At 36.7% G+C, this 24,394-nt stretch overlaps 1 protein-coding gene across 1 annotated transcript in view; it reads left to right on the top strand.

The window, feature by feature from the left end:
* Nucleotides 1-24,394, top strand: part of LOC150075769 (apoptosis-inducing factor 3-like) — a 217,772-nt gene that overhangs the window by 50,591 nt on the left and 142,787 nt on the right. The window contains exons 7-8 of the mRNA XM_090387198.1: nt 2,298-2,410; nt 14,930-15,020. Coding sequence (XP_090243324.1) covers nt 2,298-2,410; nt 14,930-15,020 — 204 coding nt within the window. The remainder of the gene's footprint in view (nt 1-2,297; nt 2,411-14,929; nt 15,021-24,394) is intronic.

Genomic DNA, 24,394 nt, shown 5'->3' with positions numbered 1-24,394 from the left:
TTATTATGGCAATTTTATCCTCAAAAGTTAGTATTAACCATGTGGTGCAAGGAAGCTAAAGGCTTTTGCTACACTATCCAGAAAAAAATAAAATAAAATAGTGTTAGACTCCCTCCTTGTGTAGGTGTCTATCAAGCTGACCTTTGAACTTCCTTAAGCTATGAGCCTCGACCACTCATTTGCATTCAGCCATTGGGAGGTTGATTGCTGGAACACGTTTCCATCCATTGTTGTGGGAGTTGATAGTTTGCATAAATTCAAGGAAGAACTAGACTAACTATTGGAGGGAATGGATTGGTGAAATTTTTTTTTTTTTTTTTTTTGTTGATGCTGTATAACCTTGCTTTCTTGCATCATTTGACCCTATTAATGCTAATAATAATTCCAACATATGAAACATGCAGTGGTTGAATCAATGGATAATTGGGATTCTATCAAGAAAAGTGTAAGTGGTGCTTGGCAGACTGTAAATGGAAATGGGCACCGTTGAGATTGGAACCATGACCACTTATAATTGTGAAATGAACAAGAAAGTGTTTGAGAGGTTTAGCACTTTTCACACATATGTTTGTTGTTTTATTTTAACTATTCATGATGTATTCAGTAGTAAGAAAAGTTGAAGATATGTTGTGTGAATTAATGAAATTTTTGGATATAATGTACACACAATATACAAGAATATACACACAGCAAATATACTAAAAACTATAAGAGGAAACCTTATACCTTTCTGTAGGACCGGAATTCTCTCAACCCTAACAGTCAAAGGATTATGTGATTATATTATTATATGAATAAATGTCCCATATTTAATATTAAATAAACTCAATTACAAAGACTACATTAAAATTATATAAATAGATACGTATTAAAAGATTGTCATGTATTCAATTCTCATCCCCAACATAATGTGCCAGGAGAAGCCAACAGCCATCAGCACTCCCAAAAAACCTACCCAATTTTATATGCTAACATGAGAACTGAAAACAATTGTCGAATTAATCTTTAAGAAACATGAGATAAATGTACATCAAATTAAAATCTCTAAAAAACAAAATTGGCTAAACTTCTTATAAGGAACCAAACTTGTTCTGGTAGATTCCATGCTCAAATTGTTTGGTAGATTCCATGCTCAAAAGGGTGGACATCATTTTCAAAGTGTTTTTTGCAAATGATGTCCACCCTTTTGTATACATAAACCTATCGAATCCCCGATACAAAATTATTTATACTAACCAATGTGTGAATTACTGTTCACACTGTCCAAAATAGAGTCCAAAATCGTGTTAATAATGTTAATAATAGTGTTAGGCTTACGGACATTAATGGAATTTGCATTTAACCTCATTTCCAGCGTTTCAGTAATTAATAGCTTAATGTATTCTTTTTGTGTATTTAAAACTTTCACTTCATTAAAAAGAAACGCATAGCTATCATTGATAGCATGGATAAAAAGTTCCGAGGCACATGTCCTTCTAGCCCTAACCAATGCCACATGTTGTTGTATCCTCATCAAAAGATAATTTTGTGTCGAACCAATATATGGCGAATTGCATTCACCTCAAGTAATATTATGAACAACATTGTGTGCATCCACGTTGAGACAGCAAATATACAGAACTCTTTAAGGCCTTGACAATGTTGTCTCCCGTACATACACTACTCAGACCCCTATAGTCACTATATGGCAGAATAGAAGCAGAAAGATTATACGCTAGCTGGTCCAGATACCTCTTAAAGAGTTACTGATAGGTTCGGTTCAATGTGCTATCTAGTTGCTGGCTTGCAAACTCTGTTTTAGAGCTGTGCCCTTGAAATGTAAGGAAGATTAGCTCTCTCCATGATGCCCATTATAACCTCAAAATACATCAATCATACTGCATGATGGGGGGGGGGTTGCTTCCTATAATCCAAAGCATTACTCCTTTTGCCTTGTGATTATACCAGCCTTCATGTTCAGCTGCATTTACTTTACTACATTTCCTAGTGGTACTTCATCAAAAGCATAAATAGCATATTTGTTATTTAGACAAGATCGAAGTGTTATTCTCTTTCACTTATAATAAAATGTCCAAACCTCAGAATTTAATGATAGTTTTTATGTAAATTCAGCCTGTCATGAAGAAAATCAGAGTTTAATTCTTTAGAAAATGCTTATTTTCAGAAATTAAAGGAAAATCCAGTTGCCAGATTTGTTGAACAGTTACTTGTATATGTTCCTTTGTGTCATATGTAAAATGCATATATAGGCTCAGACTGTATATTAATATGCTTTACTAATATTAATATTTTTTAAGGTGGTGCAGCTGAAGCTTGTGTTGAAACACTAAGGCAGGACGGCTTTACAGGACAATTGATATTAATATCAAAGGAGAAACATCGTCCCTATGACAGACCAAAACTCAGCAAAGTAATGTTATTTATGAAAAAGTGACATAATTTTATTCTTTTTTTTTTATTGCTATGAATAAATTTATAATGGAAATCTAATTATTTCAGATTGAAAAGCACATATAAAATAATTAAAATTTAATTCTTTTATATGCTGGATAGAAGTATTTTGTCTAGGATTAAGTTTAAGGGCCAGGATGGAAGCACTAACACCCAAATCTACCAGTAATTAATCTACCACTTCTCTATGGTACTTGCAGTCAGTTTCAGCATTCTGAAATATCTGAATATTGTTGACATTTTATAAATATATATTACAAAATATTTATTATATACATATATAATAGAAAAATTATCTACCTGACTATGAAAATAAGTAATAGAATCTTAAATATTTGTTATTTTATTAAAATGTCTTTTTGTATACAGAGTAATATATCATAAAAACTCTAGAAAAACTAATGTGCACCTTCTGTTGTAGACTATATAGATCTGAACAATTGAGTATAAAATGATCATAAAATATATAATTAAAATTTCATTAAATGTTCATAAATTAAATAAATTACTCACCAAAAAAGAAATCTCCCAAGGAAAAACTTGAATTTGATTAATGTATGTGGCCACGATGTCTTTCATCACATGGAGAGAGAGAGAGAGAGAGAGAGATAGAGAGATAACATGACTGCACCTGATTCAGGCTACATCACCAAAAAATGAAGAAGAGGGGCTAATGTCATTGAAAGATAGATTAGTATTAGCCATATAGTGCAAGGAAGCCACAGGCTTTTGCTATTTGCCTAAAGGTTTCGCAGATATCCTTTGAAACTGACATATCAGAACCAAGTTTTATGGGCACACTTCATGATAAATTAGGAATGTAAAAGGGTTGTTCTTGCTGGGTCCCAAAGATGTTTACTCTGCTTTAGAAAGAGAATCAGTAAATAATTCATAGCGAAATCTGAATGTATTATAAAGGCAACTTAAAGGGGTCACCTATCCCAAAGAAGTTCAAGACTCGGCAAATTTCTGGATAGATCATGGCAACATTTTTGCAAGGAATTTTCCTCTTACCCTCACAAAACTGCATTCTCTGGTGAATTTTATGTCTATAATGCAGTTCTGTGGGTGTAAGAGGAAAAATCAACCTGAAAGTTTTAATATAAGATTCAATTGCTTTGCAACAATGTGCCTATTCAAAAGTAATCTGTTGAAACTGCTTCTTTGAAGGAATGTAGATTTGAAACTTTACTTTGCCAACCTGTAGCCCAGAACTAGCTTCTCAGCAATTATTCTCTCTTTAGAAATTTCAAGTACTTATATGGACATCATGAAGAATTAAGTTCTTTGTCTTTCCAGTGATGAAGAACTTAATTCTACTGTTTCTTAGTAGATTGAGGTCAAAGAAAGAAGAATCTTTCCTTTTGAGAGTAATACCACCTTTAGAAATAAAATAGAAGTGCATTGAAGTCAAGGGAATTACATTTAAAAATGAAAACAGCATTTACTTTGTGTCCTTCATGCCTAGGTACTAGCTTTTCTTGTGCCCTTCGTATATACAGGTGGCAACCACATAAATTGCATCACCATAAAATTTCTCCCGAAATAAGCATTGCAATTAAAATAATTTTCTCTGTAGCCACAGAGGTGATTATTTTAATTGCCCCAGAGAATGAAAAAACTATTTAGACATATTTATTTACAAATGGCCGTGAAAATACACTGCAAGGCCATATGAATGCCTTTCATTGTGGCCAATTTGAAATTAACATTATGTAATAAGTTGTGAAAAAACATACCAGCAACAAACAAATACAGTTATGATACCTTTTAGGTCTTCTGTGACAGATATTAGTTTTGTTGGCCCACTATGAGCTTTAATTACCACCTTCCACTTGTCTGGCATGGAGTGTATCAGATCCTTGATATTATCACTGCTTAGTTCATCGTACAAGACATTAATAATGTTACCTTGCTTGATGGCTTTTCAGCAAGATATTTTTCTGTCCCAGTAGTTTTCAATCAGGTTCAAATTAACACTATTTCCTGGCCATTGGACATTGCAATCTTGCATGAATTTCTTAACCCAAAGATAAAAAAAAAAAGTATAAAATAGTTAGTATTTGAAACAAGTTAAAATTAACATACTAGAAATTGTATTAAATGATTATGTAATGTTTTACTAACCTTATGGGCGCATTATAGCCTTAGTAGCTAATGTGCCAATAAAATCAAAACCAACCAACTAACCTTATGTGCAGAGTTATGTTAGAAAAAAAAACAGTTTTCTGTTCCTTGAAAGAGGAACAGAAAATCTGATGATGGGCAGAAGAATCTCTTTTAAAATTTTTGTATAGTAGTCACCATTAACAGTAGCATTTACAGAATGTATTCTTCTGACTCCTTTGCCCATTATGCATCCCCAAACTATATGGCCCAATGTAAACTTTACTGTTGGTTCAGTATGGTCAGAGTGATAATCTTTGTTAGATCTATGTCATTTTCAGTCCAATCTGTGAAGGTTAAATTTGGATTCATCTGAGAACATTACAGATTCTCATTGCCCAATTGTCCAATTAGCATGTTCTTTAGCCTGGGTTAGTAGTTTTTTTTCCTTGTGGAGTTTGTTAATAAGGTCTTCTTACAAGTTGATATGCTTTCAGACCACTCATAACAAGTCTTTGTTGGACAGTTCTGTCACTTGCATTTACCCCATTATGTTCCTTCCACATGGATTTTAAGTTTGTGGAACTTGCATGATGATTTCAGAAACATAGAAGTAACCTTGAGAGTTGGCAGCCAATTTTTACAGCTATATGTCAACTAGAAAAGCTCTCATTGTCACAAGCAATAATTGTATTTTTCTTCCTTGGAATTAACTGAGTGTATGCCATATCACTGCTGAATAGGAAGTGAAAACAGATAGTAGCAGGTGGATATTTTTATAAACAAGATGATGCAGGACCATTCTAATATAAGAGAAGAATGATGCAGTATTATATTAGTTTTACATGGTGATTTAATAGTGTCTTGAGATGACTTAATTTTACCTGCAGAGGGAATTGAGGAAATATTAAACTTGAAGAGGGTGATGCAATTTATGTAACTGCCATTGTAAGACCAAGTCTTCCCATTCAAATTGAATGTTCCCCATGAAACTTCCCTCCAAAGATTTTCTCTAGAGATAATGTGAACAGGTCAAAATTCCCAGGTTGTTTCCAAAAAAAAAAGTTTTATTTAAATCTGTTATCATTCCAAAACACTATTCTGTTGTGTTCACACAAAAAGTTGCAGTGCAACAGAATGGCACCCCATTCTGGGTGCTATATGTGTGTGTGTGTGTGTGTGTGTGTGTGTGTATATATATATATATATATATATATATATATATATATATATATATACAGTGGGACTTCTCTATTACGAACTTCTATTTAACAAATTTCTCTATATTACGAATTTTTTCGCAAAACATTGCACCTTGAAACGAAATTACATGTAAAATTAACCCCATACCGAAGTGTTAGTCTCTCTATAACTAATTTTTAAAAAAATTAGTAAAAGCATTTTAAGATTTTCAAGCATTTACTGCTTGAAAAACAGCCACTCAAATATACTGCCTCCTTCCTTCCGAAATTGCGCATTAGCATCTGGAATTAAATAATCATCCTTTTAGTGAACACTTATGGCCATTGATGCCCGTAGGAGGGTCTTTATTTCATTTTTGTTACAGTTATTAAACCAAATGGGTTTTCTTAAAAGTGGTCTTAAACTTTACAATAAATAGGGTAAATTTGTAAATTGATTTAGTTTGTTGATGTTGATGTTGGCTCAGGGGAAAACGAAATTCACTGTGGTAAACTTGAGCATGCTGCATGGCAATACATAGAATGTTACCATAGTTGGTTTTTAGTAACGCCTACTGAGTGACATTCGCTTCTCACCTCAACTGCACCATGTGACCTTCCTGTCAATCATTATATGATATGTCTGTTCTCATCTAACTGGACTCCCAATAGATGGTTTTCATGAATTTTTTTTTTTTATTTCGTTCGTCATCAATCACATAGGCTATATGCTCTTGTATTTTTTTTTCTGAAAAGTAACATACAGCATACATTAACCATAAATTTTCTTTCGTGTAGATATGAATGAAAGCAGAATAAAAGAAATTCACAAAGTCGTATATTTCTTCAAGATTGATAGGAAAGGTCACGTGATACTGTTGAATTGGCAAGCGGACATCATTGAGGAGGCAGTACTAACAATTCACTATATGGCCAGCGCAGCAAAGTTTGCGGTGTATGTATCGGCAAGAACTGCAGTAGAGTAATTTTTACAATTGCGGAAACAATGTCGAAGAGAAAGTGTTTAAGTATTAATGATAAAGCAAAGATTGTATGATATTGACCAGGGTTTTAAGAAAAAAGATGTTGCGAAGAAATATGGCATACCTGCAAGCAGTTTATCTACGATTTTAAAAAATCGAGAATCAATATTAAATGCAATTGAAGGGGGAGCAGACAAGAAATGAATTAAGTTGTGTATATACGAAGATGTTGATAAAGCTGTTCTAAAATGGGTGCAAATGATACGTGAAAAGAATATACCAATATTGGGCCTAATAATTAAGCAACAAGCTCTGAAATTTGCACAGTCCCTTGGAATGAAATTCCAAGGGACTGTGCAAATACAGAATTTAATGCGAGCACTGGGTGGCTAGATAAATTTAAGAAGCGCCACAGAATTATGGAAAAGGTTATTTGTGGAGAAAGTGTTAATGTAAGCAAAGAAGATTGCAACAGTTGGAGGAACAATACCTTAAAGAAGATTTTGGAAGAATATGAGCATAAGAATGTTTTTAATGCTGACGAAATGGGTTTATTCTTTTAAATGTTTACTGAATAGAACACTTCTTTTAAGGATGATAAATGTTTTGGCGGAAAACAAAGCAAAGAAAGAATCACTGTGCTAGTTGGAGCAAATATGACAGGAAGTGAAAAATTATGACTTTTAGTCATCGGAATATCAAAAAACCCAAGATGTTTTAGAGGCACAAAATCTTTGAAAGTTGACTACACCTTTAATAAAAAAGCACGGATGACAAGTGATATTTTTGAAGAATGGATATTAAAGCTACACAAGTGTGTAACAAAAAAATTAAAAAGGAAAATCGTGTTGGTAACTGACAACTGTCCGGCACATCCTGCCAAACTTAAAAGTGCGAAGTTGTTGTTTTTACCACCAAACATAAGGTCAAAATTCCACCAATGGACCAAGGCATTATTAAAAATTTTAAATTTCATTATTGAAAGAGAATAATAATGAAGATTGTCAATGTATTATCAGAAAATAGAAACTTGAAGGTTACAATTAAACTTAGAGATTGCATCTCTGAACTGGCAAAAGTTTGGGCAAACAATGTCACTGAATACACTATTCAAAATTGTTTTTCGAAAGCGGGATTTGCATTGAATACAGAAGTCTAACAATGACTAGACGAACAAGATGAACTGCCCCTTTCACAACTGAAAAACTATTGGACATTATTAGAATAGTAGTAGTAGTAGTTGTTTGTTATTTGGTTTTTAGCAGCATTAGCAACTAAGGCCATATTGCTCCAGGAATATGTGGTGGTCATTCCCTGACCTTTCCACGTCCTCCGTATTTGGTGGTGACGGGCTCGAACCATAGTCTAATCAAGAATCGTGTGCTACACACTGCTGCTCCTTCCCACCTGGCTACAGAGGCGCCAGTAGTAGTAGTGGCATGTGATGCAAGAAAGCAAATGTATGAGCTTATGCAGCATCAGCCAAAAAAAAAAAAAAAAAACCACACCATTCCCTCCAAATGCCTGTCCAGTTCCTCCTTAAATTTATTCAACTTATCAACTTCCACAACGACAGATGGAAGTTTGTTCCAGCAATTAACCACCCGCTGGCTAAAGGCAAATTTCCGCACATCTATTCACATCATATGTGGTGGTCATTCCCTGACCTTTCCACGTCCTCCGTATTTGGTGGTGACGGGCTCGAACCATAGTCTAATCAAGAATCGTGTGCTACACACTGCTGCTCCTTCCCACCTGGCTACAGAGGCGCCAGTAGTAGTAGTGGCATGTGATGCAAGAAAGCAAATGTATGAGCTTCTGCAGCATCAGCCAAAAAAAAAAAAAAAAAACCACACCATTCCCTCCAAATGCCTGTCCAGTTCCTCCTTAAATATATTCAACTTATCAACTTCCACAACGACAGATGGAAGTTTGTTCCAGCAATTAACCACCCGCTGGCTAAAGGCAAATTTCCGCACATCTATTCTACATCTGTCTTTTCTTAATTTGAATTTATGCCCCCTTAGGTTCGTAATCTGAACAAGTGGAAGGATCCCATCAGAATTCAGCGTGCTCAACCCATTCAAGGCCTTATATACCTCAATCAGATCACCGCGCAGGTGCCTAGTCTCCAGCCACTGCAATTTGCAGAACTTAAGCCGCTCTTGGTAAGAGGATCCCTTCATTCCCCTCACCAATCTTGTTGCCCTTCTCTGTACACGCTCAAGTAAATCTACATCCTTCCTAAAATGAGGTCTCCAGACCTGTACGCAGTACTCAAGGCGTGGCCTGACCATTGCCTTATACAGAGAGATAATCACCTCCTTTTCCCTGCTAGCAAAATTCCTATATATCTTTGACAAAACCCCATGATCTGCCCTGGCAGCCTGTCTGCATTGCTCAGAGAACTTCATATCTGACTGCACAATTACTCCCAGGTCTTTTTCATTTTCTACCACCTTAAGTGTAGTACCACACGTACGTTTCTCTGGGGTTACTTCTACCCATATGCAGTACTTTGCATTTGTCAAGGTTAAACTTCAGTTGCCACTTCTTAGCCCATCTGCCCAAATTATCTAGATCCTGTTGCAGTAGCACACTGCCATTACTGTCATTAACAACCCTGCCAACCTTTGTATCATCTGCAAACTTCGACATTAAGCCTGATATACCTTCATCAATATCATTGATAAATATACAAAACAACAGTGGACCTAACACCGAACCCTGTGGGACTCCACTAATAACATTAGTCCAAGAAGAGCAGCACCCATTGATTACCACCCTCTGTCTTCTCGCACTTAACCATCCTTTTATCCATTGTAGCAACTTGCCCTTAATACCATTCTGCTCCAATTTGTACAATAGTCTTCCATGCGCAACAGTGTCAAAAGCTTTCCTGAAATCCAAATATATGATATCAAAATTGTTTTTTGCATCCAGTTCCTTTGTAACCACATCATAATATCCTATCAAATTTGTCAGAAAAGACTTTCCCTTTACAAACCCATGCTGTGTCTGAATTATTGCTGCAGTCTTGTCTAGATGATCCTGCAATGCATCTTTAACCAGCGACTCCATTATTTTACCTGGAACAGAAGTTAAACTAACTGGTCTGTAATTACTCGTGTCACCCTTCGATCCCCCTTTGTGAATTGGGGATACATTTGCACATCTCCAGTCCGTGGAAACCTCCCCTGAGTCCAAGGATGCTCTCATAATTATGGCTAAGGGTTTGCTTAGTTGCTTTGCCACCTCCTTTAATATAACTGGATAGATCCCATCCACCCCAGGTGCTTTTCTTACGTTTAACTTCAACAATTTCTCTTCCACTTTGCTCTCAGTTATTACAAGATCATTAAGCACCCTGCTACAATTTGATAACCTTCTGCCATTTTCAAACCTTAATAATTCCTCACGTGTGAATGTAGATGCAAAATACTCATTCAGTTTGTTTGCTATCTGAGCAGGATCATCAACAGTCGAATCATCGATGTCAAGTGGACCAATCAGATTCATCCCCTTCCTTTTAGAGTTTATATAAGTAAAGAAATCCTTGCTGTTTTTCTTAGCATCTTTTGCCAAGGATTTCTCGTAATCTGCATTCGCCTGCCGAACCTCCTTTGTGACCTGATACAGATTAACTTATATCTGCCATAGGCTTCTGAGTCGCTTGATAATTTATATGCATCCAATGCATTTTTCTTCTCTGTTACGCGTCTCATTAGTTCATTTGACAACCATTTAGGCCTAAACCTTGAACAGTATTTCTTAATAGGTATGAAACTTTTAGTAGCTTCCACGATTAATTCCTTGAATGCTTCCCACTTAGAATTTACTGTTGGTAACATCGTCAGAATTGTCCAGAAACATTGAAAATTAAATAACACTGGATAGTTATGTTTATGTAGGTCACAGCAGAACATCCAAATGAAGATGAAATACTGCTGAACAGTGTTAGACATGACCATGATCACGAAGAAATTAACAATGATGCTGAAGATGCATCAGAACAACCCGTAGATAAGCCAACTCACGAAGATATGATTAATGCTTTTAAAATGGTTCGTATGGGTCTACAGTTTTGTGAAAATGTTCCTGATAATGTTTTTAATGCCCTGAACAAATGTGAGGTTTTTTTTGAGAATCAGACAATTTTTTAATTGTACTGTGCAAACGAAAATTAGATTTTTTTTTTTTAATTTGTGATACTTACCGGCCAAAATTGTGTAAACATGATTTAAATAAGTATGTTTTTGAAATAAAATACATTAAAAATAAATGTAGATTCGTTTTCATTTTCTAATTAGATAACAATTTATAATAAAAAAGATATTCTCTGTATAACGAAATTTCTCTATAACGAATTTTTTCGCTGGATTTATCGAATTCATTATAGGGAAGTTCGACTGTGTGTGTGTGTGTGTGTGTGTGTGTATATATATATATATATATATATATGTATATATATATTTTTTTTTTTAATGAAAACCCCAAACATGAGAGGTATTAGAACTATAGTATTTAATACCGTGCATGGGTTTGAGGTTGAGAAGACGAATGAAGATATTTGTTGACATTAGACTTGAACTTCTGTAGACTGTAATTTTCAGGAAATACATATGGAGGAAGGACTCAAGTTTGAATAGCAAAGTTAAATAAACAGTACTCACCTTAGATAATCTGCTGTTGTTACATGAAGTAGGATGGATGAATAATTTTGAGGTTTAAGAGGTTTTGAATAATTTAGAGTTTAAAAAATAAGTTAATTAGTAAGGATATGGAATTAAAATATGCTCAAGGAAGTAGAAGTGCACAACTTGGTCCCTGGTTGTCATTGAAGAATTAATTAAAAACTTTAAAATATGAAACCGGTGAAGCCAAAAGTCATAAATGACTGACTTTCGTTTTTTAATGTCATCAGTTGGCAATACTAAAGTGAGAAGAGAACACGTGTTTTAAATACTTCTATGTTCCCGTGATGCTCTTTGTGACATGCGGGAATCTTAAGTGCGTGAGATTCTAGACCAGAGAAAGGTTGGAGGGTAGTTTCGCATTTATAACATTTAGTTTGGTGTGATGGCGACACCATTCTATAATAAGGGCTTTGTATTGAAAAATTTTGTAACTAGATTTTAATTTTGTGATGGTAATGGCAGAATCAACTAAAGGGGCGTGGTTGTGGGAATGTACGTGTAGTATAAGCTCGGTACTGGATTGCCCTGTTATAATGGTAATAAGCCCGTGTGTTAGAAGTTTTTGTGGAACTGTATTTGGTAGTGGTGTTTCCAATTTAGCAGGCATTGCAATTTTTCTGACATTTAATTAAATATACAATATTATTCATGTCATTTATTGGGTATTTATATATTTCTTTGTATGTATTAAATAGAGACTGTAGTTAGTTGTATGAGGAAAATATAAGTGTGATGTGAGTGCCTGCAAACACTTGACGGAATTGTCTAGCGAGACCACTGTGATAAGGGAGAATGATGTGCATGCTCCCTTTTGTGTTGTGTTTGGATAAATTGTTGGTGTTATTCTTGGCGACGGAAATTATATGTTGGATTAATTGGAACGGATATTTCCTGGACATGAACTTTTTTGTAAGATATTGTAATTCAACAGATAAGTCATCTTGTGAAGAATTGTATTTTATAGTGTTATGAATTTGGTTATAAAGAACAGCTTTTTTTGTACTAAAGTGGGTGGTGTGATTCAAAGTGTAGATATTTACCTGTGTGTGTATTTTTCCTAAAAATCTTGGTTCCCAGTTTGGTGCCTGTTTTGTATATTGTGAGGTTAAGGAAATTGATTTGATTGTTAACTTCTGTTTCAAGTGTATATTTTAATCTATCATGTATTGAGTTGAATTTAATAAAAAGATTATCAATTGTAGTTCTATTTCCTATTAAGAGTATGTCGTCTGCATAACGTATATAGAGTTTAATCCCTGAAGGGTAAGGCATTTGTAGTATTTGGTTTTCTATGGTTGCTAAATAAATCTCAGATAAGGGGGCAGAAATTCCTAGACCCATGAGGAGGCCGAATATTTAGTTATGAAACCGGAAGTGTCTAGCATCCAGTAAGAACGAAGTAAGTTCTAAGATATTATTGATGGAGAGAGAGGTGCGATTGATTAAAGTATTGTCCATCATTAGAAATTCTCGTAAAGCGTGTAGTGTAAAAGGCAAGTGTATGTTTATATATAAAGAAAACATCAAAAGACGCTAAGATGTCTTCGCTGGAAATTATGGCAGTATTTATTTGTTCGAATGCTTGATTTGTGTTACTAACTTTAAATTTTGAGAATCTTGTGAGGGGGGGGGATATAATTTTTACTAAAAAGGAGGATAGGTTGGAAAAGGCAGATTTGCTAAAGGAAATCTGCCTTGAAAAGCCTCTTACCAAGAGAGGCTTAAGTTCTGCAAATTGCAGTGGCTGGAGACTAGGCACCTGCGTGGTGACCTGATTGAGGTGTATAAGGCCTTAAATGGGTTGAGCACGCTGAATTCTGATGGGATCCTTTCACTTGTTCATATTACGAACCTAAAGAGGCTTAAATTCAAATTAAGAAAAGACAGATGTAGAATAGATGTGCGGAAATTTGCCTTTAGCCAGCGGGTGGTTAAGAACAAACTTCCATCTGTAGTTGTAGAAGTTGATAGGTTAAATAATTTAAGGAGGAACTGGACTGGCATTTGGAGGGAATGGTGTGTTTTTTTTTTTTTTTTTTTGGCTGATGCTGCATAAGCTCATACACTTCCTTTTTTGCATCACATGCCACTACTAATATGAGATACAATTTAAATCGATGCCATTTATTACAAAATTTGCTATTATGAACTTTCTATAGTAAATTCCCAATTCATAATGTATTATGCCTCGTGCATTTATTTACTTATCAATATTTCATGTGCAACAATATCAAAAGTTCTCCTGAAATCCAAGATATAATATCAAAATTTATTTTTTTGCATCGAGTTCCTTTGTAGCATATCATAGTAACCAATTAAATTGTAAACAAGATTTCCCCTTAAAAACCCAAACCTGTATTTGAAGTATGATTGTGGCCTTGTGTAGATGATCCTGCATTACTTCTTTTACTAGTGATCCATAATTTTCCCTGGAACAGAAGTAGTTAAGGTAATAGGACTGTAATTACTTGTCATCCTTTGATTACCCTTTGTGAATTGGGGATATGTTTGCACATCTGCAATCTGCAGGGACCTGCCTTGAATCTATGGATGCTCTCATAATTATTTGCTAAGGGTTTGCTTACTTCCTTTGCTTTCTCTCTTAATATAACTGGACAGATCCCATCCATCCCAGGTGCCTTTCTTATGTTTAACTTCAAAAATTTCTCTTCCACTTTCCTCTTGGTTATTACAAAATCATTTATCTCCTTGTTGAGAGTTTGATAAACTTCTGGCATCCTCTTCCCTAAAGAACTTATGTGTGAATGTAAATGCAAAATACTCAGTTTGTCAGTAACCTGAGTAGGATATCTACAGTCAAGCCATCGATATTGAGTGGACCAATTTGATTTATTCCCTTCCTTCCAGTGTTTACTTAAGTCAAGAAGTTTTTGCTGTTTTAAAAGTAACAGCATGTTAGTAAATTAATATATGTGTGTGTTGTGTAATATTCAAATGAAATTACATCTTTTGCTTCCTTAAAGATTTTTGATGCTTTTGTCCAGAACTTATAAAGTCTTTTTTAATATCACATATTCAAGTATAGACACATCTTTTTCACCTAGCTTGACTACTCTATACTAATGCTTGACTATATGCTAGAGGAAGTCAGGAATGTAATCCACTAATAAGAAAAGAGAAAATTCAAAAGTAATTTTTCTCATTCAGAAAAATTACTCAAACTGGTATAATCTTAAATCCATATGAATTATGTCTTTATAGTTTTTCACTATAAATAACATATAGTAGCAAACTGTGTAGTGTTTATATGCAAACATTTAATTTGAAATATTTAAACATTTTAAATATTTCAAATTAAGTTATGTAAAAATAAAGATGTATTGTTTTCAGTACACCTTTATTTAATTCCTTCACTATCAACAATTAAATAATTTTCTTGCAAAGTATTTAATTATACTTTGCCAATAATTGTATAGTTTTCAACTTTTCTTCTGTGTAATTACTAAGAAGCAGAGTTATAATTTATAATAAATAACTTTTTTTCTTGCAGTCACTAAATTCCAGAGGTGAGGAACTTGCCCTGAGAAAGGATGAATTTTATAAGTCTCTCTCAATTGAACTTATGTTGCAAAAGGAGGCAAGTTTTTAACCAGTTTTTTTTTTTTTTTAATAAATGGTTATAAGTTTGACAGATTGTTGTTGTTGTTAATAATATAGTTACATTTATAAAAGTTGTATTAATGAAAGTGAATTAGAAAAGCTGAGTGATGTTTTTTTTTTTTTTTTTTTTTCCCCATATTTTTTTCTCTGTAGCTGTTTGGAGAAAACAAATAAGAATATTTCATTCTTGGAAACTGAAAAAATATGAAAATTAAACGGTTTGTTTTGTATGGTTTGCAATGTTTGTAACAAATTTTTATTTAGAAACAATCGTTTATCACAGTATAAGTTTATTTATATATATCTTGGAAGCTACTAGGCTTTACATACCAACTAAGAAATATTGTTCAAGGTTTAGGCCAAAATGGATGTCAGATGAACTAATGAGGTATATGGCAGAGAGAAAAATGCATGGGATACATACAAATTCACACATGACACAGAAGCCTATGATAGATACAAGTTGATATGCAACCAAGTTACAAAGGAGGTTAGGCAGGCGAAGGCAGATTACGAGAAATCCTTGGCAAGGGATGCAAAGAAAAACAGCAAAGAGTTCTTTACTTATGTAAACTCTAGAAGGAAGGGGATGAATCAGATTGGTCCACTTGATATTGATGGGTCAAGTGTTGATGATCCTGCTCAGGTAGCTAACAAACTAAATGAATATTTTGCATCGACATTCACACATGAGGAGTTATTCAGCGAGGGGAATGCCAGAGGTGTATTCAACTCTAGCAGTAAGCTACAGAATCTTGAAATAACTGGGAGTAAAGTGGAGGAGAAACTGTTGAAGATAAACACAAGAAAGGCACCCGGGGTGGATGGGATCTATCCAGTTATATTAAAGGAGGCAGCAAAGAAAGTAAGCAAACCCTTAGCCATAATTACAAAGGGTACTAGGAAAATTTTGCAATATGACGCAACAATGAATCACAGGAAGCTGCTTGTTGCTGCATGTTGAGACATGTTCATAAGTGCATAGTAGCCGCCGCGCCAAGTCGATGGGCTCAGTTATTCATTAGTAGTTAGAGTGTAAAGTGCTTGCGATGGCATCGTGGTCACGAAATGAGATAAGGACAGTTTTGCGGTATAATTTCGTGCGTGGTTTAACCATAGACCAGTGCTTAGAAGAAATGACTCTTACACTAGATGATGATTGTCCACATCGTACAACGATATTCAGGTGGTATAGAGAATTCCAAAGGGGAAATTTCACTCTGGAGGATTCTGAGAGGCCGGGAAGGCCACGAACGTCAGTTACGGAGGAAAACGTTACTGCTGTGAGGAAAATGCTTGACGAAAACAGGCAAGTGACCTACCAACAGATAGAGGATACTTTGGGCCTAAATGCACCAGCAATTCGTTCGATTCTGCAAGATCATTTGCACGTGAAGAAACTTTGTTCTCTCTGGGTGCCGCATCAACTGACTGAAGAGCAGATGACACGACGTGTGACTTGGTGCCGGGAGATGTTAAAAAAGTTTGATAAGGGACAATCTCGGTATGTGAACAACATCGTGACAGGTGACGAGACTTGGCTGTACTATTACGATCTGCCGACCAAGGCTCAAAACAAAGTTTGGGTCTTTGATGATGACGACACACCCGTAATTGTCAGAAAATCCCGATCTGTAAAGAAGAAAATGATAGCTGTATTTTTCAAATCGAGTGGAATTGTGGAACGTGTCGTTTTGGACACGCAGAAGACAGTCACAGCTAAGTGGTATACTGAACAATGCCTGCCTAAAGTCATTGGATCTATGAAGAACCTGCGGCCAAAGTCAAGAATGGACACCTGGTACCTCCATCACGAAAATGCTCCAGCTCACCGCGCCAAAGCCTGCACCGAATATTTGACCACGACAGGACTGAAACTTCTCGAGCACCCTCCCTACAGTCCAGACCTTGCTCCCTGCGACTTTTCACTGTTCCCGCATGTGAAAATGAAGCTAAAAGGGAGGCGGTTTTCCAGTGATGAGGACCTTCTACGGGCTTGGGACAACGAGTGTGCTTTACTCCCTAGTGAAACTTGGCAGAACTGGTTTAAAGATTGGTTTCGGAGGATGGAGAGGTGTATTGAATGTAGAGGAAATTAATTTGAAAAAATTAAATAAACAAAGCTGTATTGCAAAACTTTCCTAGTACCCTTTGTATGAGAGCTTCCTTGGACTCAGGGGAGGTACCCATAGACTGGAAATGTGCAAATGTGACCCCAATTCACAAAGGAGGATCAAAGGCTGACACAAGTAATTATAGACCTGTGAGCTTAACTTCTGTTCCAGGAAAATTAATGGAGGCACTGGTTAAAGAAGCACTGCAGGATCATTTAGACAAGACTTCAGTTATAGCTCAGACACAGCATGGTTTTGTTAAGAGGAAGTCTTGCCTGACCAACTTGATTGGATACTATGATGCAGTCACAAAAGAACTGGATGCAGGGAATAACTTTGATATTATATACTTGGATCTTAGAAAGGCTTTTGATACTGTTGCACATGGAAGACTGCTACACAAATTGGAGCAGTGTGACATTGGAGGCAAATTGCTGCTATGGATAAAGGGGTGGTTGAGGGTGAGAAGACAGAGAGTGGTAATCAATGGACACTGCTCATCGTGGACTGATGTTATTAGTGGAGTCCCTCAGGGCTCAGTGTTGGGTCCATTATTGTTTTCTGTATTTATAAATGATATTGATGATGGTATATCGGGCTTAATGTCCAAGTTTGCAGACGATACAAAGGTTGGCAGGGTTGTCAAGGACACTACTGACACTATGCTGCTGCAACAGGATCTGGAAAGGTTGAGCAGATGGGCTGAGAGGTGGCAAATGAAGTTTAACATTGACAAATGTAAAGTACTACACATGGGAAACAGCAACCCCAGAGCAACGTATCAACTCTGTGGTACTACACTGACAGTGGTAGAGAATGAAAGGGACTTGGGGGTGGTTGTGCAGGCAGATATGAAGTTCTCTGAGCAGTGCAGACGGGCTGCAAGAGTAGCTCATGGAGTATTGTCAATGATATACAGGAATTTTTCCAGCAGGGATAAGGAGGTGATTATTCCATTGTATAAGGCGATGGTCAGGCCACACCTAGTGTACTGTATACAGGTCTGGAGGCCTCATTTCAAGAAGGATGTAGAGCTGCTGGAACGAGTACAGAGAAGGGCAACAAGATTAGTGAATGGAACAAAGGGGTGCTCTTATGAAGAAAGGCTTAAGTTTTGCAAATTACAGTGTCTGGAGACTAGGCACCAGCGAGGTGATCTGATAGAGGTGTATAAAGCCTTGAATGGTTTAAGCATGCTCAATGCTGATGGGATTCTTCCTCTAGCTCAGAAAAATCACCTGAGAGGGCATAAAATTCAAATTGAGGAAAGACAGATGTAGGACAGATGTGCGGAAATTTGCCTTTAGCCAGCGGGTGGTTGGTTGGTGGAACAGACTTCCATCCCTTGTGGTGGAGGTTGATAGCCTAAATAAGTTTAAGGCTCAGCTGGACAGGTATTTTGAACGAACAGAGGGGTGAAGTGGAAGTGGGTTTTTTTTTTTTTTTTTGGCTGATGCTGCATAAGCTTGCTTTCTTGCATCAAATGCCTCTACTAATGCTAATGCTATAAGAGAGTGAATATCATTTTCAAACCAGAATGCATTCATTGTGTATTATTAGTAAAGCAGACTTTATTATATACAGTTTGAAAATAGTGGTACCTGATATGTCATGCACCAAAGTGTTATGCGAGATGTATTGGTGTACATGAAGGGCAATAAAGGTCCATGCAGACTGAAGTTGTTGAAATCTCTAGTATTCACAAAGGGATTGAAAGGTGAGATAAGTAATTACAGACCAGCAAGCTTGATTTCTGTGGCAGGGAAAATAATGGAGCCAGTGGTTAAAGAAATAATGCATGATCATCTTGAGAATGCAGTTATACAGTAATACGGCCCAGTTCTGCAGTAACACTTGTTAACTGTTTCACACCCCATGTGAAAAATACTGTGATAGTGACGAACACTTTTTCCTGAGTAATATGGATTTTCATCATCCATAGGTTTTTTTTAACGTTATTTTAATATTAGGATCATAATATTTATTCATTAACCAATAGTCAGCTACTGATACAGTAAACACAGTACAAATTTGTTAAGGGGGAAGAATGTCTGACCAATCTGATTAGCTACTATGTTTTAGTTAGTCATGAATGAAAGAACTGGATGAAACAGAATTTTTATATCATGTACAGGTAACCCTCATTTTGCACTGGTCCAATTTACACAGATTCGCAATAGTGCAACTCACTAACCACAAGGCCATTTTTATTTTTTTATAAGTTGTAAGTTTAAAATCGTCAAACAAAATTTATCGGCATCGTTCTGTAACTATGTATCATGCACTGTTCATGTGATTTGGAACAATCTGAGCCAATCAGCAATTAGTGCATCTGTATCATAGCCAATCATAGATGAGAAAGATTCCCCCCCCCCCCTTAAAGTAGCCACTTGTGTATGCGGGTGGTAAAGGTCTATGCGGTGAAGCATTCAGTTGGTTGTTGTATACTCCATTTACACGTGTTGGAAATTTATTACACTAACAATTTTTTATTAATTGTGCTATTAATAAATTAAATAATAATAATAATAATTATTATTATTATTACTTAGCCACATGGTGCAAGGAAGCCTGAGGCTTATGCTGCACCAGCGAAAAAAAATTCCCGAGTTACCCAGAGAGAGAGAGAGAAGTTGAAGGGAATCACCAAGAACGAGAAGAATGATGATATCCAGCTCAGGACCCTGGGTGTGCCAAGCCTATACTCACCAGATGTGAGCCCCTGGGGTGAGTTTAATAAGCTCCTGTCCTCCAATTCCCTACAGAATTCCTCGTGTGAATGTAGATGCAAAATACTCATTCAGTTTGTCAGCTTTCTGAGCAGGGTCATGAACAGTTGGACCATCAATATCAAATGGACCAATCTGATCCCCTTCCTTCTAGAGTTTACATAAGTAAAGAACTTTTTGCTATTTTTCTTTGTATTCTTTGCCAAAGATTTCTCGTAATCTGCTTTCGCCTGCCTAACCTCCTTTGTGACTTGATTACAGACTAGCTTATATCTGTCGTAGGCTTCTGCGTTGCCTGATAATTTATATGCATCCCATGCAGTTTTCTTCTTGGCCACTAGCCTCATTAATTCATCCAACATCCATTTAGGCCTGGACCTCGAATATTATTTCTTAGTTGATATGAAAAGCCTAACAGCCTTCAAGATTAAGTCCCTGAATGCATCCCATTTTGAATTTTTTTGTTGGTAACGTCATCAGTCGGACCCACTGATGAGAATCTAAAAACTGTCTGAGACCACTGCAGTCAACTTTACAAAAACAAAAACCCCCTCCCTCTACCCTTGATGGCAGTTACATCTTTAAGTAAATCCCACATCAGTACACTGTGATCACTGTCACCCAGTGGCTCCTTTATCTGCAAATTCTCAATGCATGAACAATCACTGCTGACAATCAGATCAAGGGCATCACTCCATCTGGCTGCCCCTCGAACATGCTGCTGTAGAAAACAATCCTCCAATAAATCCACAAAAGTCCTACTAGTGTGCGAGTGACCAACTCACAAGTTCCAGTCCATATCCAGAAAGTCAAAATCCCCATTTACAAGACATTCAATTCACCAGCCCATTCTGTTTCTCTGCTCAACTGCCCATTGCACTCATCAGAGTCATTAGGCCTATAACGTACTCCTACCTTCATTTTTGCTTTCCCAGCGCCTATGTCACACGAAACCGACTCAACATTGCACTACCATCCATGTCAATTGTGTTTTATTTGTTTTCTAACTAACAGCATAACCCCTCCTCCCCTCGCATCTTGTCCTTTCTGTACACATTGTACTCCTCGAATTCAAATTCTGCATTCCTTATATCTGTGTGTCACCACGTGTCTGATACCCAACAATATTCGCCTTTGATGTCTTGAGCAGCACATCAAATTCATCATATTTATTTTCTATACCCTAGCACTGGTGTACATGCAATTATACATGCACCTATTCTTACCCCTATCTACCCAAACACGGCACATGTATTTAATTGTTCCATGATGACTCCCAGCAGTTCTAAAAATCGCCAGCACCCCGCTTCCCAGGCTGCTGCTCATCTCAATAGATGCAGTGAAATAATCACTTTCCCCTCTGCCTGTGGCTATTGTTAATCTATTAGTCTGTGGCAAAATTCCTGTATATCATCCACAAGACCCCATGATCCGCACCGGCAGCCCGTCTGCACTGCTCAGAAAACTTCACATCCGACTGCACAACCATCCCCAGTTCCTTTTAGTTTTCCACTACCCTAAGTGTATTACCACATTGTTGAGTGTGATCTATCCGGTTATATTAATAGTGGAAGCAAAGGAAGTAAACAAACTCTTAACCATAATTATGAAAGCATCCTTGGATTCAGGGGAAGTCTCTGCAGACTGGAGATGTACAAAAGTATCCCTAATTCTCAAAGGGGTATTAAACAGTGACATGAGTATTTACAGACCTGTTAGTTTAATTTCTGTTCCAGGGAAAATAATGAAGTTACTGGTAAAATAAGTAATACAGGATCATCTAGATCAGGTTGGTGAGCATCATTGTACCCAAAATTTTAACTGAAAAATATAATTCTTGTATGCATAACACGGCTAAAATATTAATTTTAAAAAATGCATTTTTAAACTTTAAGCAAAAAGATACAAATATATATTTTAATATATGGCACTTGCACATATTGTAAGCTGCAAAATCTTGCTCGCTTAAAGCAAAAGGTTAAGAACCCCTTATCTAGACAATGCCGCTATTATACTTCAAAGATAGTGTGAGTTTGTTAAGGGATAATCTTGTTTGACTAATTTGATTGGATATTATAATTAATAATAGTGAGAGAGCAGTGTGCAGTTTTGTTATAAAATAAAGAGGCGCCATGTCTGGTAAAAGAAGTTCATTGAATCCTAGTGTAAATGAAAATATGAAAAAAGGCATGTTGATCTATTACATTGGAAAATAAGATGGAGGTTATTTGGAGGATGGATTCTGGTGAAAGCTGCCCTAATTGTGTAGGGCTATGAATATGCCTCCATCGACTATTACTACAATTATGAAGAATGCTAATAAAATAAAACAATTGATGCAAAGTGGTATGTAAAATTTTTTGTGCCCAGAACCTAACCTTGTGATTTCCGATTGACTCCATTATATAGAGGGTTCCATTTGCACCTGTCCCTCCAGGAACCTAACCCCAGTGTAAATCGAGGGCTACCTGTATTTATAGTTCAGTAAAGCTTTGGTTATTGTTATATGAATGACTGTGACTGTTGTAATTCATATTCATTGAAACAGTGTGACATTAAGGACACGTTAATGCTGTGGATGGTTGGATGGCAGGAGACAAGAGTGGTTAATAATGGCCACTGCTCCAAGACCTGATTGCTGGTTTGTGGGACATTTCGACAATCTAGTGGGTGGCAGAACTTATATTTTCACCTGTGGTTGGGGTTTGACATTGAGAAATGCAAGGTGCTTCATTTGGTTGCAGTAATTCCAGGATAATTTACCAATCCCTCCCCCTTTAGCCCTCAGAAGGAGAATTTGTCATGGCATGGACTCTGGTCCATGTTGACTCAGTTGATCTATGGCTTTTGCAAATTGGATGGTTGTGAATTTCTACTCTGAAGAGCTTTCCACCTCATCCCATAGGTGCTAAAATAGGATTGAGATCTGGTGGCTGGAGAGGCAGGCCACACTTCAGTAGATTGAATCCATTCATATGTTCCTGGCACTAGTTCTTTACAGAACATGTCTGACCATTCCTTTTGTGACCTGTGCATTATCCTGTTGGATATTGCAACAGGTCACAAGGCACCAGGACCATCCCTTCACAGCTTCAGACAGATTCACTGCAGCTGTGAAGAGATGCATCTGGTCAGAAACAATTTTCCGATAACCTGTGTCATCCAGATGTTGCCTCACTAGTGTCAACGGGACAAGACTTCAGTTATAGCTCGAACACAGCATGGTTTTGTTAAGGGAAAGTCTTGCCTGACCAATTTGATTGGATACTGTGATGCAGTCACAAAAGAACTGGATGCAGGGAATAACTTTGATATTATATATTTGGATCTTAGAAAGGCTTTTGATACTGTTGCACATGGAAGACTGCTGCACAAATTGGAGCAGTGTAACATTGGAGGCAAATTGCTGCTGTGGATAAAGGGATGGTTGAGGGGGGATAAGACAGAGTGGTAATCAATGGACACTACTCATCGTGGACTAATGTTATTAGTGGAGTCCCTCAGAGTTCAGTGTTGGGTCCATTGTTGTTTTCTGTATTTATAAATGATATTGATGATGGCATATCAGGCTTAATGTCCAAATTTTCAGACGATATGAAGATTGGCAGGGTTGTTAATGACAGTACACTGCTGCAACAGGATCTAGAAAAGTTGAGCAGATGGGCTGAGAGGTGGCAAATGAAGTTTAACATTGACAAATGTAAAGTATTACATATGGGAAACAGTAACCCCAGAGTAACGTATCAACTCTGTGGTACTACAGTGACAGTGGTAGAGAATGAAAAGGACCTGGGGGTAATCGTGCAGGCAGATATGAAGTTTTCTGAGCAGTGCAGACAGGCTGCAAGAGGTGTCATGTCAATGATATACAGGAATTTTTCTAGCAGGGATAAGGAGGTGATTATTCCCTTGTATAAGGCAATGGTCAGGCCACACTTTGAGTACTGTATACAGATCTGGAGGCCTCCTTTCAAGAAGAATGTAGAGCTGCTGGAACGAGTACAGAGAAGGGCAACAAGATTAGTGAATGGAACAAAGGGTTGCTCTTATGAAGAAAGGCTTAAGTTTTGCAAATTACAGTGTCTGGAGACTAGGCACTGGCGAGGTGATCTGATAGAGGTGTATAAAGCCTTGAATGGTTTGAGCATGCTCAATGCTGACAGGAATCTTCCACATGCTCAGAATAATCACCTGAGAGGGCATAAATTCAGATTGAGGAAAGACAGATGTAGGATAGATGTGCGTAAATTTGCCTTTAGCCAGTGGGTGTAGTTGGTTGGTGGAACAGACTTCCATCCCTTGTTGTGGAAGTTGATAGCCTAAATAAATTTAAGGCTCAGCTGGACAGGTATTTCGAACAAACGGAGGGGTGAAATGGGAGTGTGTTTTTTTTTTTTTTTTTTGGCTGATGCTGCATAAGCTTGCTTTCTTGCATCATATGCCTATGCTAATGCCAAAAAAGTGATTCCTACACCATTATCCTGCCTACCACTATCAACCCACAATAGTGAC

This window comes from Mastigoproctus giganteus, chromosome 13 (assembly GCF_048544385.1).
Source record: "Mastigoproctus giganteus isolate SK-2022 chromosome 13, ASM4854438v1, whole genome shotgun sequence".
NCBI lineage: Eukaryota > Metazoa > Arthropoda > Arachnida > Uropygi > Thelyphonidae > Mastigoproctus > Mastigoproctus giganteus.
Note: the sequence above shows the minus strand (reverse complement) of the source record. Positions and strands in the feature narration are given on the sequence as shown.